General features: G+C 38.4%; 1 protein-coding gene across 2 annotated transcripts in view; it reads right to left on the reverse strand.

The window, feature by feature from the left end:
* RGS6 (regulator of G protein signaling 6) overlaps window positions 1–22,176 on the reverse strand; it is a 319,358-nt gene that overhangs the window by 287,534 nt on the left and 9,648 nt on the right. For both annotated transcript variants that reach the window (XM_070758388.1, XM_070758379.1), the window contains exon 2: window positions 7,962–8,059. In XM_070758388.1, the coding sequence (XP_070614489.1) occupies window positions 7,962–8,033 (72 nt within the window). In that variant the 5' untranslated portion in view covers window positions 8,034–8,059. The remainder of the gene's footprint in view (window positions 1–7,961; window positions 8,060–22,176) is intronic.

Consider the following 22,176-nt stretch of genomic DNA (forward strand, 5'->3'; position numbering starts at 1 on the left):
TTTTTTATCTAAACAAATTGAGGGAAACTAAAATAGTATAACATTTATTTTGCATTCTCCTTGATCTAAGTTGACTTCGCTACTTCAAGAACACAAATTCCAATGTGTATTCTTGATTTACTAATAGGTTATGATTTTCTTTACTAAATGAACCAATTTCTAATATATTTTAATATATTGTTTCCCACAGATGGTAACAGAACTTCTGATTTTTTCCATAAATACAGAGTTATGTATACTGGTCTTCCGGGATATTTTTTAAAAAAATAATAACTAAGAAAACAAGAGCAAGGATAATATTTATTACAGGTACAGCATGGTTTGCCTTCAATTACAAACTCTTTTAAGGTTTTTTTTAAAAAAGAAAATTAATTCCTCCATCAACAAATTCTGTCTTTCTGAGCTGAAGCTTCAAGTTCAATTCATTGATTGGCTTTGGATTATGAATTTTTTTTTGCTCAAATTAAGATGAGCTTTTCTATTTTTATAGTTGATAGTCCTAAGTATTGAAGTCATTGTAAAGAAAATATATTGAAATATATGAACACTTTGTGTCGTTCATTATTCTAAAAGAAAATAATTAATTGAAGTTTTCATCCTCTTTCCCTATTTTTCCTTTTCCTATTTTTTTTTAATCTAAAATGGCTTCAGAGGGAAAAGTCAAGAATTTTTTTTTTCATTGCCGCTCCCTGAGCACTTACTCTAATTCCCCTTCAACTGCCTATTTCCAACAATAATTGTTGGGTAGCACAAGCCAAAATGTACATACATAGTTGTAAATAAACATTTCATTAATACAATCCTATGGTTCATACTCAGTTGCACAGGGATGTGATTACAATAAAAGTAGTTAGAAGAACAAAATTAAACTTAAAAAAATAGAAATTACATTTGTTTAAAACATGGGGGGAAAGATGAAGAGAACAGAAATGAAACAGAATTATTCATCCAGTTTATCCAGGGAAAACTTGGGGAAAATTTCAGGAGGAGCCCAAAGATGTAATTGTAGTACGTATCTCGTGAATTTTAAGCAAGATATGCTGTGCTATTTGGTTTCCTATGCCTCCTAAACAGTGATTACCTCTTTTCCGTTGAATCCAGTGAGATCTATTTATAGGTGGACCGTCAGAGTGGATCCATAGTGATATCCTGTTCTCTTCCAATATTTCAGGCAAGAAGTCAAGTGCAAAATCTACTTATACCAGTATCTCTATGTACAGCCTTTATAATAATGTCATTTCCATTATTGTTGGTGGTGGTGAACAATACCAATACCAAATACAGTACAATACAATATCAAATACAAGCTGAATAAACAAGACCTTACAGACAACCCTCACTCCATAAAAGACCTTGAAATACTCATATCAAATGACCTAAATGCCAAAGCCCACTGCAACATTACCAAAAAGTCTTCAAGAGTTGTTAACCTAATCCTAGGTAGTTTCTGTTCCGGTAATCTCACACTACTAACCAAAGCATACAAAACTTTCACCAGACCAATCCTTGAATACAGCTCATCTGTCTGGAACCCACACTGCATTTTGGACATACTCTAGAAAATCTCTAGTAAAGAGATACTTTACTAAAAGAGCCCTCCACTCTTCCACTCGCAACAGAATACCCTACACAACTAGACTTACAATCCTAAATTTAGAAAGCTTAGAACTACTTCATCTTAAACATGACCTAGGCCTAGCCAATAAAATAATCTGCTACAATGTCCTTCCTGCCAATGACTACTTCAGCTTCAACCATAACAACACACAAGCACACAACAGATACAAACTTAAAGTAAATCATTCTAAACTCGACTGGAGGAAATACGACTTTAGTATCTGAGCAATTGATGCATGGAATTCACCACCAGACTCTGTAGTATCATCACCTAACCCCCAAACTTTACCCTTAGACTATCCACTATTGACCTCTTCCGATTCCTAAGAGGTCAGCAAGGGGTGTGCATAAGTGCACCAGCGTGCCTTCCATCCCCTGTCCTAATGTTTCCTTCTTACTAGTATCATGTATATAAATATTATTATATCTTTATATACCACCAATACGTACTTGCCAAAACAAACAAATAAATAAAATAAAAGTAAATTATTGTTCCTTGTTGGTGCTCATTTCAAATCATATCGACAAATCCGGAGATACTTAAAGCAGTATTGCTTGCTTGCCTTGTAAAGTATTCAGTGAATGTTGTGGAGCAGGGGGAAGGATTTAAAATGGAATGAGTAATGGGGGAAACATACTCTGTACTTCCTTCATTTTCCACTCAGAAAACACTCCTGTTTGAAATCCCTTGGGGACACTCATCAACCAAATGCATCTCAATTTAAGCTTATTTTACAGGTCAGTGGTTTTTACTCGGCATGTCTGTTTTTAGAACTCCCAGAAAAGGAACAGCAATACCCACCCAAGGCAACTCAAGTGTCCCTGGATCTAAGACCATATTCTGACACATTAAAAGGACAAATTCTGACCCAGCTGATACCTAGGATTAATTTCTTGCTAGAATTTTGACTGTGCTAAGGCTGAGTCATTGCTCCCGGCTGCATAACTGACCGATTCCTTAACCTGTAATTTCTAAGATCTCATTGTACCAATATTTTCTAGTTTCATTTTTGGCAATCTACTTTACCTAGATCAACCTTTTCCCCCCAGTGTGGTGCTCATAGACTAGTCAATAAGACGTATGAAGGTGATGTAGGTCCTTTCAATTGTGGCACACACCTTTATAATTCCTTGCAATTGTGGCATACACCTTTATAATTCCTTGAACAGGAAGGTATTTCCATTGATAGACATAATTGAATGTTGAGGATGTTTTTATTCCATTCAGCTTAGGGGGAGGTATAGTTTAACCAAACATACAACAAACTTCTGTTATTGTAGCCAGTCTCAATAAAAAATAGTTTTAGCCTTTTTACGGAATTGATTTTCTAGTCTAGTCCAGAAGTGGGTTCCTCCTGGTTCGGACCGGTTCTAAAGAACCTGTAGTAACTTGGAGGCCTGGGATGCTGCCAATTTAAGCCTGTCACAACCTGAGACAGTTCTCTTGGTGGCACCATAGGCGGTGCCATCTTGATTTTTGCTTTTGTGCATGTGCAAAAGCTTTTTTTAAGTACTTGAGCAAATCGGCAGTGGGAGAAACCAGAACCCACCCCTAGTCTAATCTATCTAGTGGAGTTAAGATCATAATCAAATGTGATATGATAGTGTTTGTAGTGCTGTAGTAAGCTCTTTGCTGCAGTTTTCACTTCTATTAGAAAGTAATATTTTAATAATATTGAGGCTAGTGATCTTTATGTACATTATCTTACTTTACAGGATTCAGCTTTAAAGGGTCTTTTAAAAAGTAGCAAATAAGAAAATAAAGCAAAGCAATTACATATTCTTGCCTTCAAAACAACATACTCCAATCATCCTCCCTCTGCTAAGGACAAGTTAAATTTTGTTCCAAAACAGCATATGTCTTGAAAGAGAGAGAAGCACACAACTAGAGCAGAATAAATAGCCAAGCACAATGCATAATTTATTATCCTGAAAGTTTACTAATATATTGTCTGACAACAATTCAACAACTTGAATGGAATCATAATTTTAGAGATAAACCCAAAGTTAAATATATGAATGTAACCAAATGTTCAGCTTTTGAGGTTGCCTGATATTAATTACTTATACTGTATGTACAACAAACCACTGTTTATCTTGTATCCAGGGGTGGGATACTGCCCGGGGGGGGGCGCGAACACAGTAGGGTAACGAAAATGGAGCTCCACCCTTGAGCACCCAACTTGCACTGAAAGATGTTGAAAGAAAATGCCGGACGTCCTGCATAAGCCACGCCCACAGTGTGGTAGTAAAAAATTTGGTAACCCTTCACTGCTTGTATCCTGCCAGTGAAATGTCTTGACTTACTGGATCATCCTTGTATCCTAAGATTTTTATTAATATTGATCGTTTCTTCATTGCTTATTTGACCCTATGATAATCATTAAGTGTTGTATCACATGATTCTTGACAAATGTATCTTTTTTATTTATTTATTTATTCATTCATTCATTCATTCATTCATTCATTCATTCATTCATTCATTCATTCATTCATTAGATTTGTATGCCGCCCCTCTCAGTAGACTCGGGGCAGCTCACAACATACAATAGAACAATTCACAACAAATCTAATAAATTTAAAAGACATTAAAAAACCCCATTATTAAACCAGACATACACAGAGACATACCATACATAAATTGTATAGGCCCGGGGGAGGGGGGAATGCCTCAATTCCCCCATGCCTGACGGCAGAGGTGTGTTTTAAGGAGTTTACGGAAGGCAAGGAGGGTGGGGGCAGTTCTAATCTCCGGGGGGAGCTGGTTCCAGAGAGTCGGGGCCACCACAGAGAAGGCTCTTCTCCTGGGACCCGCTAGATGACATTGTTTAGTCGACGGGACCCGGAGAAGGCCAACTCTGTGGGACCTAATCGGTCGCTGGGATTCGTGCGGCAGAAGGTGGTCCCAGAGATATTTATGTACACTGAGAGCATATGCACCAAGACAAATTCCTTGTGTGTCCAATCACACTTTGCCAATAAAGAATTATATTATATTATATTATATTATATTATATTATATTATATTATATTATATTATATTATATTATATTATATTATATTATATTATATTATATTATATTATATTATATTATATTATACCATAACATACCATACCATACCATACTATACTATACTATATTATATTATATTATATTCTACCTGTTCCCTTCGAGATGTACTAGATTTCAGTTCAAATCATTGATGAAATCCAGTATGGCATTTCTTGGTTGCTGGAATATATAAGAGATTTGTCTTTCATAGATGGCCAGCAAGTCTGAAATGTTTACTTACTGTTCCCAAAATGATTACTATGGGTGTATAGACAGAAAGTAAACATATAGTATGTTGTGTGCCTAGCAACTATGACAGCCTTAGGTAATATTCACCCTCCCCAGTTTATCTACAACTTTTCTTAAGTAGGTAACCATATAAACAGAGCCTGTGCTATCAACCATTAATCTCTTGTTTTTTATTTTCTAAGAACAACTATGAGGCACAGATATTCATGTGTAGGGCAGAGGACCTAACAAATACTAAACACGCTCTCTAGCAGTCACTTTGGGAATGCAAAGTTTAACATACATGTGGGCCTTGAAGAGTTGACCAAGACATTCCTCTGTACAGGAAGGGCAAATGTATATTTGGAAATAAAGACATTCCAAAACTGTTCTTGATACTTTTTCTTAACAAAACAAGGTTTGTTACAATAATCTATGGAGGTTATGATTAATTCATTTTTCAAGGTAAGGTGGAACTAATTATTTAAATATGGAATCATGCTGTATTTTAAGTAAATACCATTTGAATCAATTTTAAGTAAATACCATTTGAATATAATAACCGAAGACTAGCGACAGTCAGCACTGCTTCCCAAATGTAAATAGGACTGAATACTGATTGGATTCAAGTACAATTTCCATTTGCATTTTCATTTGGATCAGCATGCACTGAAGAAGCATAATTTGTTATATTGGCTTGCTTGCTTGTTTGTTTGTTTGTTTGTTTATTTATTATATTTTTAATTCCATTTTTATTACTTTATAAGCAATTCAAAGCATCAAACAAATATAATACTCCTTCCTCATCTTATTTTCTACACGACTACAACCCTGTAAGTGGGTTGAGCTAAGAAAGAGTTGGCTGACCTAAAATCACACATCTGGATTTTATGCCTAAAACAGGACTAGAACTAGCACCCAATTGCACTGAAAGATGTTGAAAGAAAATGCAGGGCATCCTGCATGTCCATGCCCACATTTTTCATAGCTGTACAACATTCTTGAATAGATCAGCTTCCAGGGAACCAATGATGGACTGGAGACAACCTTAGTAGAATGAGGGAGCTGGTGAATGGATTGTTGCTTTGAAATTCCTCTCCAGAAGAGGACCAGGCCTGCCCTCAAGTGCTCCATACCCTGAAAAGACTGTAAGACAGTGGTCTCTATTTGGTTTTAGATTGCTTGGAATCTGGGAAAAGTCATCTTGGCTGAAGCTGCAGTATGGAGCTTTTATGGAGACAAAGTTTGCATACTTCCTTCTTTCCTTCCTTCCTTCCTTCCTTCATTCATTCATTCATTCATTCATTAGATTTGTATGCCGCCCCTCTCCGAAGACTCTTACTCACTATCCACTTGAAAACAAAGCAAGGGACTCTTTTTGCTAGAGTATTTTCTTAATGGATGAAATGTTGGTAGTTTACTTTAACTTTCCAACAAATTATTTAGCTGACTAAATAAAGATTAGTCAATAAGGCAAAGCAAAGTACAGATGTACTCCAGCCATTCATTCAGCGACTGCCTAAAATTATCATGGTGCCCAACAAAAGGACTTATAACCAGCCCTTAAATTTTGGTCAATGCAGCAACCCCTGGGTCATGTGATTGCTGACCTTCTCCATCAGCTTCCCACAAGTAGAGTTAATGGGGACACTTATACAGTAAGTCAGTAGATCAGTGATGGCAAACCTTTTCTTTCCTTGGGTGCCAAAAGTGTGGGTGCGTGTACTATTGCACATGTGTGAGTGCCCACATCCATAATTAAATGCTTGGGGACGGTGAAAATGGCCTCCCCTGCCCCCCAGAGGCCTTCTGGAGGCCTGAAACAGCCCATTCCCCAAACTCTAGTGGGCCCAGTAGGCCTATTTTTCGCCCTGCCCAGGCTCCAGGGACAGAAATGCCCTCTCTCATCCCCCCAGAGATTCTCTGGAAGCCGAAAATGCCCTCCCAGAGCCTCCAAGCGAGCTGAAAATCAGCTGGCTGGCATGCACATGTACATTGGAGCTGAGCTAGGGTAACAGCTTGCTTGCCAGCAGATATGGCTCTGCGTACCACCTGTGGCACCCGTGCTATAGGTTCACCATCTCTGCAGTAGATGCTTGAGTAAGTCTTTCTTTCGATTAGGTCCCACAGAGTTGGCCTTCTCCGAGTCCCGTCGACTAAACAATGTCATCTGGCGGGACCTGGGGAAGCGCCTTCTTTGTGGCGGCCCCGGCCCTCTGGAGCCAACTCCCCCCAGAGATTAGAACTGCCCCCAACCTCCTCGCCTTTCATAAGTTATTAAAAACTCATCTTTGCCACCCGGCATGGGGAAATTAACACACACCCAATTGTCAAGGTTGGTGTATGGTTTGATTGGATTGTGTGATTATTTTATTACATATAAGGGTTTTAAATTGTATTTTTAAAAATTGGATTTGTACACTGTTTATGTTGTTGTGAGCCACCCTGAGTCCTTGGAGAGGGGTGGCATACAAATCTAATATTATATTATTATTATTATTATTATTATTATTATTATTATTATTATTATTATTATTCACATGCATTGACCGACCAGTGTCTTCTTTCCTCAGTGTCCCTGGGCTAACATACTAACAGGAACCTACCAGCACCATCCTTCCCTGGGCCTTCCTGCACTCACACTCACTGTCACACACACTTACACACACACAAGCACCCCAGGACCCTCCTTTCCCAGCCTCTTTGCGCATGTGCCTCACTGTAGCACACCCCCCCCCAACTCATGCACATCCTGTACTAGGCCTCACCTCAGCCTGTACTTTCCCCACCAATCTACCCCATGCTCTATATATGGAACACCCTCTACTTTCTGCTTAATGACACATGTGTCTTGGGGTTACAACAACAACTGGGACTATCTTGACTGCCCTTGCATCGAACTTTACGACTGCAACACTTTAGAACAGCAATCTCAGACCCAACTGTTGTCATAATTTGAGGGCTGCATGTATTAAAGTGCAGGTTTTTAAAGAGTTAATGGTTCCTTAATCGTTTAGTTCAGAATCTAGCACAGAAGTTAGAAATGGTGCTTGAATTTCTTACCTTTCGGTAAACAATCATATTTGGAGAATCCTCTTGCTCCGCAGTATCCATGTCACTGGATCCCTGGGCCATGATGAACACAACTCTTCTCAACCAGACTGCAAAGGCAAGAACAGTACACAATAGTAAAAGGTAAGAAAAGCAGCCTATAGAATTAATCCCAAAACCAAATACACAGATATATAGCAGGCTCTTCAAAATAAAATGTGGTCACCTGCCTTATTCCTGAAATAAATGTGCTCTGCCAACATATTCTATTACTGTATATGATACCTGAAAGGATTTGATTGCTCTGATTGGACAACCCAGTTGTAAATATTTTGCTGTTGTTGTTGTTGTTGTTGTTATAGAAACATAGAAACATAGAAGTCTGACGGCAGAAAAAGACCTCATGGTCCATCTAGTCTGCCCTTATACTATTTTCTGTATTTTATCTTAGGATGGATATATGTTTATCCCAGGCATGTTTAAATTCAGTTACTGTGGATTTATCTACCACGTCTGCTGGAAGTTTGTTCCAAGGATCTACTACTCTTTCAGTAAAATAATATTTTCTCATGTTGCTTTTGATCTTTCCCCCAACTAACTTCAGATTGTGTCCCCTTGTTCTTGTGTTCACTTTCCTATTAAAAACACTTCCCTCCTGAACCTTATTTAACCCTTTAATATATTTAAATGTTTCGATCATGTCCCCCCTTTTCCTTCTGTCCTCCAGACTATACAGATTGAGTTCATTAAGTCTTTCCTGATACGTTTTATGCTTAAGACCTTCCACCATTCTTGTAGCCCGTCTTTGGACCCGTTCAATTTTGTCAATATCTTTTTGTAGGTGAGGTCTCCAGAACTGAACACAGTATTCCAAATGTGGTCTCACCAGCATTCTATATAGCGGGATCATAATCTCCCTCTTCCTGCTTGTTATACCTCTAGCTATGCAGCCAAGCATCCTACTTGCTTTCCCTACCGCCTGACTGCACTGTTCACCCATTTTGAGACTGTCAGAAATCATTACCCCTAAATCCTTTTCTTTTGAAGTATTTGCTAACACAGAACTGTCAATACAATACTCAGATTGAGGATTCCTTTTCCCCAAGTGCATTATTTTACATTTGGAAACATTAAACTGCAGTTTCCATTGCTTTGACCATTTATCTAGTAAAGCTAAATCATTTACCATATTACAGACCCCTCAAGGAATATCAACCCTATTGCACACTTTAGAGTCATCGGCAAATAGGCAAACTTTCCCTACCAAACCTTCCTCTATGTCACTCACAAACATATTAAAAAGAATAGGACCCAGAACAGACCCTTGTGGCACACCGCTTGTAACCTGACTCTGCTCAGAATACTCGCCATTAACAATAACTCTCTGATGTCTATACTTCAGCCAGCTGCAAATCCATTGAACTATCCAGGGATTAAGTCCAATCTTCACTAATTTATCTATCAGCTCTTTATGTGGAACCATATCAAAGGCTTTGCTGAAGTCCAGGTAGGCAATATCCACGGCACCACCTTCATCCAACACCTTTGTGACATAGTCAAAGAAATCAATGAGATTAGTCTGACATGATTTGCCTTCAGTAAAGCCATGCTGATTTGGGTCCAATAAGTTATTGTTTTTTAGGTGCTGATTTATCCTCTTTTTGAGTATGGTCTCCATCATTTTAACTACAACTGATGTCAAGCTAACTGGCCTGTAGTTACCAGCTTCTTCTCTACTGCCCTTCTTGTGAATAGGCACAACACTGGCCATTCTCCAATCCTCAGGAACTTCTCCTGTTAACAAGGATTGGTTAAACAAATCAGTCAGGGGGGTAGTAATGACAGATCTGAGTTCTTTAAGAACTCTGGGGTGGATGCCATCTGGACCCATTGCCTTATTTATCTTTAATCGTTCAAGTTCTTCTAAGACATCGGCTTCTAAGATCACTGGAGCTGAATCCGTACAGCTGGAAGCAATGCTATATCCCTCTATAGTATTATTTTGTACAGTGTCTTTTGAGAAAACTGAACAGAAGTAGCTATTGAAATGGTCAGCGATCTCCTTATTCCCATTAATGCATGTATTATTCCCGGTACTAAGTTTCGTGATGCCGCAGTTTTTCTTCTTCTTATCACTAATATATCTGAAGAAGGTTTTATCCCCCTTCTTTACAGATTTGGCAATTTCTTCCTCTTTTGAGGCTTTAGCAGCATATATTATCTGTTTCGCCTCCTTCTGTCTCATTTTATACACCTCCTTATCAGCTATACTTCCAGACTCTTTATACCTCCTATAGGCAGCCTTTTTTTCATTGACTATAGCCCTTACATCATTGCTAAACCATAGCGGTTTCTTCTTCCTTTTACCTTTAGTTATTTGTCTTACATACAGTCCAGTGGCTTTTAAGATGGCCTTTTTTAATACAGTCCACTGGGTGCTCGCTCCTGCCATTTTATCCCTCCCCTTTAATTCATTTTCTAAATATTCCCCCATTGCATTAAAATTTGTTTTTCTGAAATCCAATACTTTGGTTGCATTATAGGATTGCTCACAATTAGTTTTTACATCAAACCACAAACATAGATGGTCACTGCATCCTAAATTTTCTCCCACCTTGACATCTGAAACCCAATTCCCATTCGTAAAAACTAAATCTAGAATATTCTCTAGTTGGTGTCTTAACCAGCTGTGCCAGAGCTGCTCCTGTAAAGGCCTCTACTATATTCTTACTTTTGCATGTAAGGGCACTGGGGATATTCCAGTCAACATCAGGCATGTTGAAATCACCCATAACCACAATATCTCCCTTTACTGCCATTTGGGTAATTTCATCCACTATCTTGTTGTCATATTCCTCGGATTGCCCTGGAGGCCTATAGATCACTCCAATTCTAATGACAGAACCTTCATTATTTTGCATGCAAATTCAGAGAGTCTCTAGATCTTGACATGTATTGTGAATTAGTGTTGTTTTTAGACTTTCTTTAATATAAATGGCTACTCCACCTCCCCTTCTCTCTATTCTATCCTTCCTATACAGTGTATATCCTGGTGTGGATATTTCCCATTCATTAGAATCCTTAAACCATGTCTCAGTTATGGCAACCAGGTCCAAATTATCTCTATATATTATGGCCATTAATTCACAGAGCTTGTTGCTCAAGCTTCGAGCATTCGTGCACATTACCCGAAGAACATTATTTTCATTATTAGTTTGCCCCTTATCATCAACAACTACATCTATTTCATTTGCAGCTCCCTTTTCATAAGCTTCCAAAAACTGCTTTATCCTCATCTGTCGGGGACAGAAATCACCCACATCAGTTACATCTCTGTCCCCTTTACCTAGTTTAAATGCCTGTCCAAAAAAGTTCTGAATTCCTCACCGAGCACCTGGGTACCTCTGTATGATGGATGCAAACCATCCCTCTTAAACAACTCCCTATTAGACCACCTACTGACATCATGACTTACATAGCCAAAACCTTCAGCATTACACCACTGCCTTAACCACACATTAAACTCTCTGATACACATTGTTTTATCCTCTTGGCCACAAACCGGTAACACCTCTGAGAAAGTCACTGAATCAGTTATTTTACCCAGCTCCACACTTAGACATTGAAAATCTCTTTTTACTACATTAACATTTCTCTGGGACAAATCATTTGTGCCAAGATGCACCACCACATCAACGTTATTACCTTTACTCACAGCCTCAACAATGTTTGTAATCCGCCTCCTGTCCCTGCTGGCAGTGGCCCCTGGGAGACACCTCAGCACCTTCACCACATCCTTGCTCTGTCCCAAATCAACACCTCTTACAGTCGAATCACCCACAAGAAAATGTGTCCTCTTTTTATTTCTAACTGCACTTGATGGTTTGGTGACATTTATGACAACTTCCCCTTTGAACATCCCCTCATTCTCTGCCTGAGGGATCTTGCTAATATCTCCAACATCCTTACTATTTAAATCGGCAAGAACATTATAGGAATTCGATACAGAGAGACCAAAATTGCTATGTTTTTGCTCAACTGCACACAATCTTCCTGAACCAACAGTTGTCCACACAGCCCTCCTCCTCGGGGGGCGCTGTGGAAGTGGAGGCTGGACACATGGCTGCATTACAGCACGTGGCTGGGACAATCTTTCCACTTCCGACTGCAAGCTACAAACTAAGGACTGCAATCTAGAGATCTCGCCATCTAACCTAGATGTCCTTATGCAAAGAGGGCAGTACCCCAAGTTCCACAAGGTACTGCGGAAGACAACAGCCAAACAACTGTTACACTGCACCAAGCCAGTCATCTTAACAATGTATTGAAATACAAGTACTTAGCAAGAAAATCAATAACCCCTATTGTTACCAAACTTTGCTGATTTTGGTTTATAGTTATATGATTCGCGTGCCGTTAGGCACGCGGGCCACTACCTTCTTCTCTCCTTCTCTGTGATCTGAAAGTGCAAATTAAAATGGCTTTTTCCTGCCTTTTATACTTCCCAGTCTAATCCTGCCCCAGCCTAATCTGATTGGTCTGTGTTTGAAAACAAACTGCCAAAAAAATTGTCTGTTACAGTCAGTTATATCTGCCCCTTCTCCTTGAATTCAAAAAATGCAAAAAGCAAAATGCAAAAAGTAAAAAGCACTACCTTCTTCTCTCCTTCTCTGTGATCTGAAAGTGCCAATACAATGTCAATACAACACAGCAAACAAGATCACTATGCTGGATTTCGTATTTCATCACCAGTCGGGCACTTCACAAGCACCTAGGACTGCGTGATGTAGCGGCGAATTATGTTTGCCGATCCCAGTAAAGCGGCCTTTTGCAATTGACAGATGGAGATTTTGTCAATTCCGATGGTTTTCAAATGTCCGCTGAGATCCTTTGGCACTGTGCCCAGCGTGCCAAGTACCACTGGGACCACTTTCACTGGCTTATGCCAGAGTCATTGCAGCTAATTTTTTTTGTTGTTGTTGTTGTTATTACTATTATTTATTAGATTGGATACCCAAGCAATAATAAGCTTGTGGACAGTATAGAGTTCTTTTCCTTTGCTTTTTAAAAACTCTTGGTCATCTTTTAATGACAAGAAAATCAAGTCCACACCCACATTGTGTTTCCTGGGATTTTTCATAAGGATTCTGCTATTGTGGTTGCTACCAGATCTCTGTGAAGATCAATGGACATCTTGGTGGAAGAAGCCAAAAAAAAAGGAAATTTACTCAGTGGCAACTTGTGCAGATATTCTAGAACAGTGGTCTCTAACCTTGGCAACTTTAAGACTTGTGTTCTAGGATGCTCTCTTGCTCGGGAGGTGAGCGAACACCTTTAATGATTGATTTGATCAACAGCAAAAGTTGTGGAAGTAGTTAAAGCTTCACCACATCTTTGTATCCCACAATCAACTACAAATCAAACCAACAGAAAGAAGAGAAAGTGCAAGAATGGAAAAATTGGTCACAGCGGGGGCGCATGATTGTCAACTTTTGGGAGAAGAAGAAGACACTTAATCCGAACCCTCTTTTTAACATGTATTTTATTCTCCAAGATAAAATCAAAGCAGAAAGAAGTGGCTAGCGATAAGGGGAAGCTCTCTAGAAAGCAGAAATAACCCAATATCTCTTTTCCTTATATGTAGTCTGCTATTTTCTTGTACCTTATAAATATTTAACCATTTTGTCCAGAAGTCTACAGTTCTCCTCTCTAATGTTCTGGGAAGCACAGAGGTGGAAGGATGATGACACAATAACAAAGGCGAGGATGCCATTTCACCAGCCTAAGTTTTATGACTGATTTTTCAATGTTATACCATAGCTCAGAAAAAGTATCACGAGTCCAAGAGGCCATCCAGAGATTGACAAGCAGAATCCAAAAATGAAGATGTCCTTCGGAAAATAGAAGATTTTTTTCCAGAAAAAGAGGACATTAATGTAGGAGCACTAAATTGTATTAAATTTGCAATGAAACAATGAGACACCAAAAAGAATTTTTGTCCTGGACTGCATCACTAATAGTTATGAGTCCAATAATAAAAATATTTATATATGCCCGATGATTACATTCATGTATGACATATAAATTAAATAAAGAAGTATTGATGGAAAATTAAGAAATTTAATAACAATTCGCATATGCCTTCATAATCAATGAGATACCAATCTTTTAAAAGAGATCCAGAAAATTAAAACGTGATATCTTTAATGTGTATTGTGAATAATTGGGCTGAAGATACTATCTTAGTTGCAATCAAGCATATAGGGCAATGTGCCATTCAATAATGAAGAAATGTAGTCTCTACTATTCCAATCAATAAGAGCTCTGATATCTTAACGGTGAATCTAATATTTCATCTCTTAGCACACTCAACTCACAATTATTTCATATTATCATGCAGGCAAGCAATAAAATGGGTCAGGATGTGACATTTCAGAAGGAGGCATTATGGAATTTGCTGTGTGCCAGCACTTCCCACTTGGCTAAATTACCCAAAATGGATAAAAGTGGTTTTCCTTTGAGTAACAAGACATGAACCCATTAATGGTTTTGCAGAGCAAATGACTGAGCTTAGGTCACACAGTCAGTGCAGAATGTGGTAGGTTGTTATCAATCATTGACAAACAATGTGGAATACCTATCTTGGTAAATATTGATTGAACATCCTGCTTAAGGTAAAGAGTATTTACTCGGCTCTCTGTCCTGTTTAAGGTAAAGATCATTTACTCAGCTCTCTGATTATCTAATGTAAAAGTTAATTAAATGCTGTTCTGTTTAGTTAGCAATCACACCTTGATATGATCTGTTTGTATACTACATGTTATATATTAACCATTTATCCATTATAGCTAAATTAGTAAAGTTAAACTTTAGTTCTTGTGTGCACAAGAAATTTGCTATAAAAAATAAATGCAAAAGAGCAAAAGAGAGATCTCTGAACATCATATCCAGAGAGAAGAAGTCTCTAAACACAAGAGGCTTCAGACCCAGAGGGAGATTTTCCTAGCTGTGAACATCTTTGCTCAGAAAACCATGTCTCCATGCCTATGATTCCTACAGAATGTTATTTGAAGAAAAGAAGATTTGACGTCTTTACTGTTAATGTTCTGTAGTAGCTGGGTGGCCATGATGCAATTATTGCTATTTCAAAATTCCTGCACAGTGTGTGAAGTAGGATTTTTCACTCTTGCCTTCGTAACAAAATGTGACTATTTGCTGAACTCCAAAAATGGTTTGAGGTAACCAAGGAAAAAGGTTGAAAAGTACTGCCATATGCCCTGGATTTAACCAAATATCAGTGACAGTACAAAATGCTCAAATATATTGGTCACTGTTGAAAAAGAGGGAAAGCAGGTTTTTCTTTTCAAGTAAAAATCTTGCAAAAGTGACTACTAGCTGTGCTCACAACTATTACATTACCGCTTAGGAAGAAATGGGTCCTCTTTGAATTATATAGAGAAGAAGCACAAAAGAAAAATGCCCAATGAAATATTTAACAATAGATGTTTAATTCCCATGCAATATAAAATCAACAAATTACTTCTATTACAGAAATAATATCAGAATACAACATGTATTAAACTCTGCTGTGACTGCATGCATGCCTAATTAGAAGAAGAGGTGAAGGTAAAAGGGAACCTTAGAATAAGAAATCAGTCCATGACCAATAATTGTTGTATCATTTAATAGAAGATGCAAAAAAATGGCAATCTATTATTTTATGCCTGAAGGTAAGGATGTTTAAATAAATCAGAATAGTTTTTCATGCAATCTTATTTATGAGAAAGTTCCACTGTGTTCAATGGAACTTCCTCATAGCTTAGTATATCTAATTAATGAACTCATTAAGACTTAATTTTGAGTAGACACAGAATTGTACTTGGTTATTTTTAACACCCAGAAGACTATCACTGGGCAGCGATTTAGATTCAAAAAGCAAAAAGAGATTTGAAGTGAACATTGGCCCTTCGTGTGCTGTTGGAAAGAGGCTAAAGCAAGTCTGTCCTCATCTAGGGTTTTGCAAATGGTAGACAATCCCACAAAAATTTTGCATTTCTCTTAAGGCTGTGATAGTGAACTTATGGCATTTGTGCCACAGGTGGTACATAGAGCCCTCTCTGTGGGCACATGAGCCACTACCCGGCTCAGCTCCAACACACATGCGCATGTCCATCCCACCAGCCGGATGATATTTGGTATTACTACACATGCACAGAGGATGGGATGCATTTGGGAGACACGTGTACATATGCGGGCAGGTTAGGGGTCATGTGTGCATGCATGGGGTGGGGGGAGCATGGTAGGTGTGCAGTACCCCCCACACAGCCCATTTTTGGTCCCAGGAGACTGCAGGGAGGCCTGCTAGCCCAAAAAGGGGCGTGTGCAGGGGTGGGCAGCAGGTAGGATGGGGTGGAACCCAGCTGACTGGTGAGCGGCGGCAGTCACTTCTGGGATTATTGGTCTCAGCTCAACTCTCCTTTTTTTCCCTGCTGCTGCATCTGTGCTCCTTGCTTTTTTCCTCTTTCCTCCTTCCTGGCCTTGGATGAGCTTCCTTCTCTCCTGCCCGGCTCCCCTCCAGCCTCACGCAGCCACCTCCTGAGGCCAGGAAGGAGGAAAGAAGAAAAAAGCAAGGAGCGCGCAGCAGCAGGAAGAAAAAAGAGAGCCGAGCCGCGTCAAAGCAGTCTGGGCTGTGCTCTTTTTCCCCTCGCAAAGCTCTCACTCTGCCTGAAGCTGAGATGAAAAGGCATTGTGCAACAATAATAACCTTGTAACTCTCCTCGACTTTCTGATATTTTTAAATCCCTCCCCCTCGCATCCTCCTCCTCCTCGGAAAGCGGCAGGGAGACCAGCACTGGCAGGAGTTGCAGGGGGCCCTTTTCCTCCCCCCTCTTTTCTCAAGAGCTGATCGGCACCCATTTGCCTGGCTTCACAGTCTGAGGCAGGGGGGCGACCCAGGAAAGAGAGCGCGGGAAACACAAAGCAAATTGTCACCCGAGCGACTGACACTGGTGACGTTGTAAGTCAAGGACTTAACAGTTCATTTGAACGATGATGATCATTCAAGCCACTCCCACCTGGTCACATGGCTGGCAAGCCACTCCTACCCAGTCACATGACCATCAAGCCACACTCACAAAATAAGCCACACTCACAGTATGGCAATTAAAATTTTGGCTGCTCATTACTGGGCATGTGGGTTATACATGCATACGTGGGAGACATGGGGGCATGGGCGGGTCACGTGCACATTGCATTATGGGTGCCAGCACACATGCGCTTTCAGCACGTGATGAGAAAAAGGTTAGTCACCACAGTTTTAAGGTGTTACCAACAGGCACTATATGTACACCGAGACATGCTCCAAATCTCATCATGTTCTTGAAATTATGATCTCAGCACAACCCTAAGAAGCATTTTAATTAAAAAACAGGACATAAAAAGGAGCTTGTAAATGAAGATATAAACTTATCTTCAAATTCAGCTGGCCCAACTATAGCAACTCATGACAAACTGCATTAAGAACTAGATGGAATTATGCAGATTATTTATTATGATTTTATTTATTTGTTTGTTTGTTTGTTTTATTTTTTATGCTGCCCTTCTCCTTAGACTCAGGGCAATTTACAACATGTTAGCAATAGCACTTTTTAACAGAGCCAGCATATTGCCCCCACAATCCAGGTCCTCATTTTACCCACCTCGGAAGGATGGAAGGCTGAGTCAACCTTGATATACAGTAGATCAGGTAAAATATGCTTCTATCCATAGAAATATGGACTAAGGTGAAAAAAGTAGGGTGGCTTAGAATATGTTAAAAACACATGCTAAATTGACAGGAGAGTTGGGGCAATTTGATAAAATATTTTCCTCCCAAAGAGATTTTCTGCTTGAGCAACAGATTTTGGAAACTGGGACTAAAGCTCCATTTCTATTATTAACATTCTATATGGACCCTTTCTTTAATATAAAGATAATTCAAACCTGTCTAAGAAAAAGAAGTGTTATAGATCAGAAACAGCAGAACAAATAAATGATTGTTCCAGATCAAATTTCTCTACCATTTTGTTTTGTGCAAGCAGACTGGAATTACCACAAGCCATCAGAAAACAATACATGGGCAAAAGCTGCTTCAAATGTTGTTTTCAAGCTACTATTTCTGTATGTTTCGATGACAATTCTTGTCACCTTCACCTAGCAAGTCTGGAGAATGAAAAAAACTACCCTGGTCCTGTAGAAGAGCATACGTCTAGATGAGGAAAAACCCTGCTAGTGTTTCATAAGAGAAGGAAGACTTGGTTTTCCTCCTGAGTATGAGCCAATGAGATAGGTCAAGCCTAAATATATGTGCTGTCCCAGGCCTATGTTTTAATTTTTGTTGGTTATACGTTGCTGTATTAGTCACCAGTGTTGCAACATAGCCACTGGCGATACCATTGAATAAATGAATATACACATTTGTGCCGAACAGATTGGGAAGGATTGCTTTAATATTTCAAGATTAGAAAGTTCACCTTCCCATTCAGAGGACTACTATTAAAAGCAATATTTTATGGGGAAATCTTCTTCACCTGCCATGGGAGGTATCATAGAATCATACAGCTGGCAGGAACGTTGGGGGTCTTGTTGTATTGTGGTGACCAGAACTGGATGTAATATTCCAAATGTAGCTTCACCAGTACAGTATAGAACAGTGCTATCACTTTCCATGATCCTGATGTTATCCCTCTGTTGATGCATCCTAGGACTATGTTGGCTTTTTTGGCAGGTGCAGCACATTGCTGACTCATACTTAAGCAATATCCATCATAATTCCTTGATCCATCTCACAACTTTGAGCTAGGGTATTGCTTATCCTGTACCTCTACATCTGATTTTTCCTTCCATCAATGTAGAAACATAGAAGATTGATGGCAGAAAAAGACCTCACGGTCCATCTAGTCTGCCCTTATACTATTTTCTGTATTTTATCTTAGGATGGATATATGTTTATCCCAGGCATGTTTAAATTCAATTACTGTGGATTTACCAACCATGTCTGCTGGAAGTTTGTTCCAAGCATCTATCACTCTTTCAGTAAAATAATATTTTCCCACGTTGTAAGTCCTTACTTTTCTCATCACTGAACTACATCTTGTTGGGTGTTTTCCTCCAGCCGGAAACTTACTCCAAATTTATTCACTGGATAAATGCCATGCTTTGGGTACTAAAAAAATATTATCCTAAAGGATATTATCAACAATTCAAGATATATTCTAATGGGCCCACTTTGAAATGGCAGTGCAACCCTACTTTAATCCTCATCAGGTCTAAAAACAAAAATCAGCAACAGCGAAACCCCTTTTATTGCTAGTGATCTCAAATGAACTTATCAATACATCTTAGGATGACTAGATTTATAGTTCCACACAATTCACCTGGAGAACATAAGCAAGAGAGTTTAGAATGCTTCCAATTGATCTTACAAAGGTCTAACTACCAAGGATTCTAACAGGGAAGCTAATCCTTGGGGAATGATTATTCCAATTTATCTGAATAACATTTTAAACCATCTCTGAAAGACAAGAGGGAAATGACAATTATTTATAAGGGATATATTTCAGAAAGAAAGGCTGGTCAGGTGATATTAACTAGGACATATAATTGAGTCCAATGGGACTCTAAGCGATTGATTTCACCTATTTGTTTTTTCTGCAGCTATTCTGTCTTCCCATGTTTTATCTCCAAGGCAGAACATGGGTCCATCTATCTATCTTAGTCCTGCTTAAGGTAAACCAGTTAGGGCTTCAATTATGGTCTTTCTCTGCATTTACCTGAATTATTAAAATAATTACTTAAACCAACTGTGCTTCAATAGAATGCTAAAAAAAAATTAAAGACTAATAAAGAAGAAGAGCAAAATAGAAGAGCAAAACCTCAAAATTATACAAGAGTAAATACAATTTGTGAGCATATAGACACTAATTTGTAAACTTAAGGAAACAGGTGAGATTTCAAGTGTTCATCTTTAATATTTGTGTCTAAATGATCATTTTCATTTACTCCAATAGGAATTATTTTATTAACATATCTAAGACTGGACACCAAACCTAAGTAAAACACTACTTCATGAAAGGCATTTTGTCAGTGTGTTAATTTTTCAGCCAATTCTATTTCCAATACTTTTCCATTCCATTTAGCCAAACAAATATGTTGTTTGTTTGTTTGTTTATTTATTTATTGCATTTATATGCCGCTCACTCCGAAATGGACTTTGAGCAGCTTTAATGTTGATTATTCTAATTTTATGCTGGAACTTTGTGAAATCTAACAAATAACCAGATTTAGATTAAGCAGATGCATTCTCTAACAGAAAAGAAACCTCTTTCTGGTTTATATACAGCTAAATTGCTATGTTACTATATTGCTTCATCTTTAGTCAATTCTGCATTAAACCTATGGTTTATTTGTTATCTTATTCATTAATCTTCTATTTATGACTTCAAATACTGTTGCTAAGGTGATGTTTATGCATAGGATTGAGTAACAGGAGAAATGTCTAGCTTTTGTGTATTTACTGTAATCTGTATGCCTCAAAATTGTCATACACGCACACACACACACACACACACACACACAGAAACTAAGCTTGATCGTCAGTTAAAAAACCGACTGCTAGAATGCTTATTCTGAACTGAATAAAAGAAAAAATTCAGTTGCAAAGGAAGTTACCTAACTCCCAAGTCTGGCTACAGATTTTATTTGACATGACAACTTGTCATTTCAAAATAGGACTTGAAGATTGGCTGAGGTTGTGATTCTGACATTTGTGAGAAAACAGGACTGAGAATATTAGCTTTCCTGTACTCTATCCAGATTTTCACTATCAGTTTGTAGCCTAATAAAATTGCTGTTCCTTAATTCTTGTGTGAAATCATCTTCCCTTGAGGAACTTACTCTTTCTTTCAGAAAATGAACTGATTTATCAACAGATATATGCTTGTGGTAAATGACAGCCTTTTCTCCACCATTTGAAATAAGGCATACCAGTAAGACTATTATAGTATGCCTTATTTTAATTGTGGTGCATCTGACACGAATAAACAAACAGACCATTTGAAATATGAAATCAACCCAATCTTGACCTGACATGGAGAAACTGGGATTTGGTGGGGCAGTTTACCACAAAATTAAAATCAAATACAAATCCATGAAGAACAGGTTAATATTTGGAATATGTAAATGAATCTCAAAGTATTTTGAAATGTCAGTGTTTTTTCAGACAAAGCTTTCATTTAATATATTCATTAGTGATAAATCCATTAAATAAATTATAATTTTAATGCCCTAACCACAATAAAATGACACCACACAAAGAACTTAGTCAACACTCACGACAGAACAGTACTGTACTTATATCAGCAATTTTATTGATCCTTGTATTTTTTTTTCCTATGCAAAGAAAGCAAAAGAGTCTTGTGCAATGTTTTATACCACCACATCAAAGTATCTTTGGCTAACCTGAAGCTATTCAGTGCTCTATAAAAGAGCAAAATCACCTTCGCTTGAAAATATTTCCTATCATTTTCATTAATCTTTAACATCTGGTATTCATAAGGAGAAAAAGTATCTCTATCTCCTCTCTTTAACCTTTCATGTATTTATAAAACTGATACGATCAAAGAGAAAGAGAATGTATCCTTTCTGTCGTCCAGGCACACCGGATATTTACCCAATACTTATTACACTTGCTATTTTTGGCTGTTGGGAGAGACAAGGAAGAGACATTAGCATGATTACCATTAGCATATGCTTGTCCAGGTAGAACCTGGAGACAAGAATTCAGTATAATATTTGACAGGAGGTAACATTGTTGGTAGAACTCTGGAGGGTGTAGCAATATCAGAGGCAAACAGCCTACAGTTTTACAACACAAGCATCAAAACCTGAAAGCATCTTCCTGACACACTGCTGAACTAGCATTTAATTATTTTAAAGCAATTGACCTGATCGTTAAGCCCTTTTCTCCTCCCTCAAATTATCTTCCAGATGAATCTGAGGTGAAATGTAACCTGCATTTTCCCGTTTTGAAATGTTACTGAGAAAGTAGCTGTCCACATGTCAGAGATCTTTCACCAAGACTTTCCACAAAATAACCAACCCAGCTATTCTCCTTTTCCTACGGCTAGTCATCCAACATCTGATTCTTTAGTGCTAGCATTAGATAACACAAGGAGGCTTGAAGCTAACT

The sequence above is a fragment of the Erythrolamprus reginae genome, chromosome 1 (assembly GCF_031021105.1).
Source record: "Erythrolamprus reginae isolate rEryReg1 chromosome 1, rEryReg1.hap1, whole genome shotgun sequence".
Taxonomy (NCBI): Eukaryota; Metazoa; Chordata; class Lepidosauria; order Squamata; family Dipsadidae; genus Erythrolamprus; species Erythrolamprus reginae.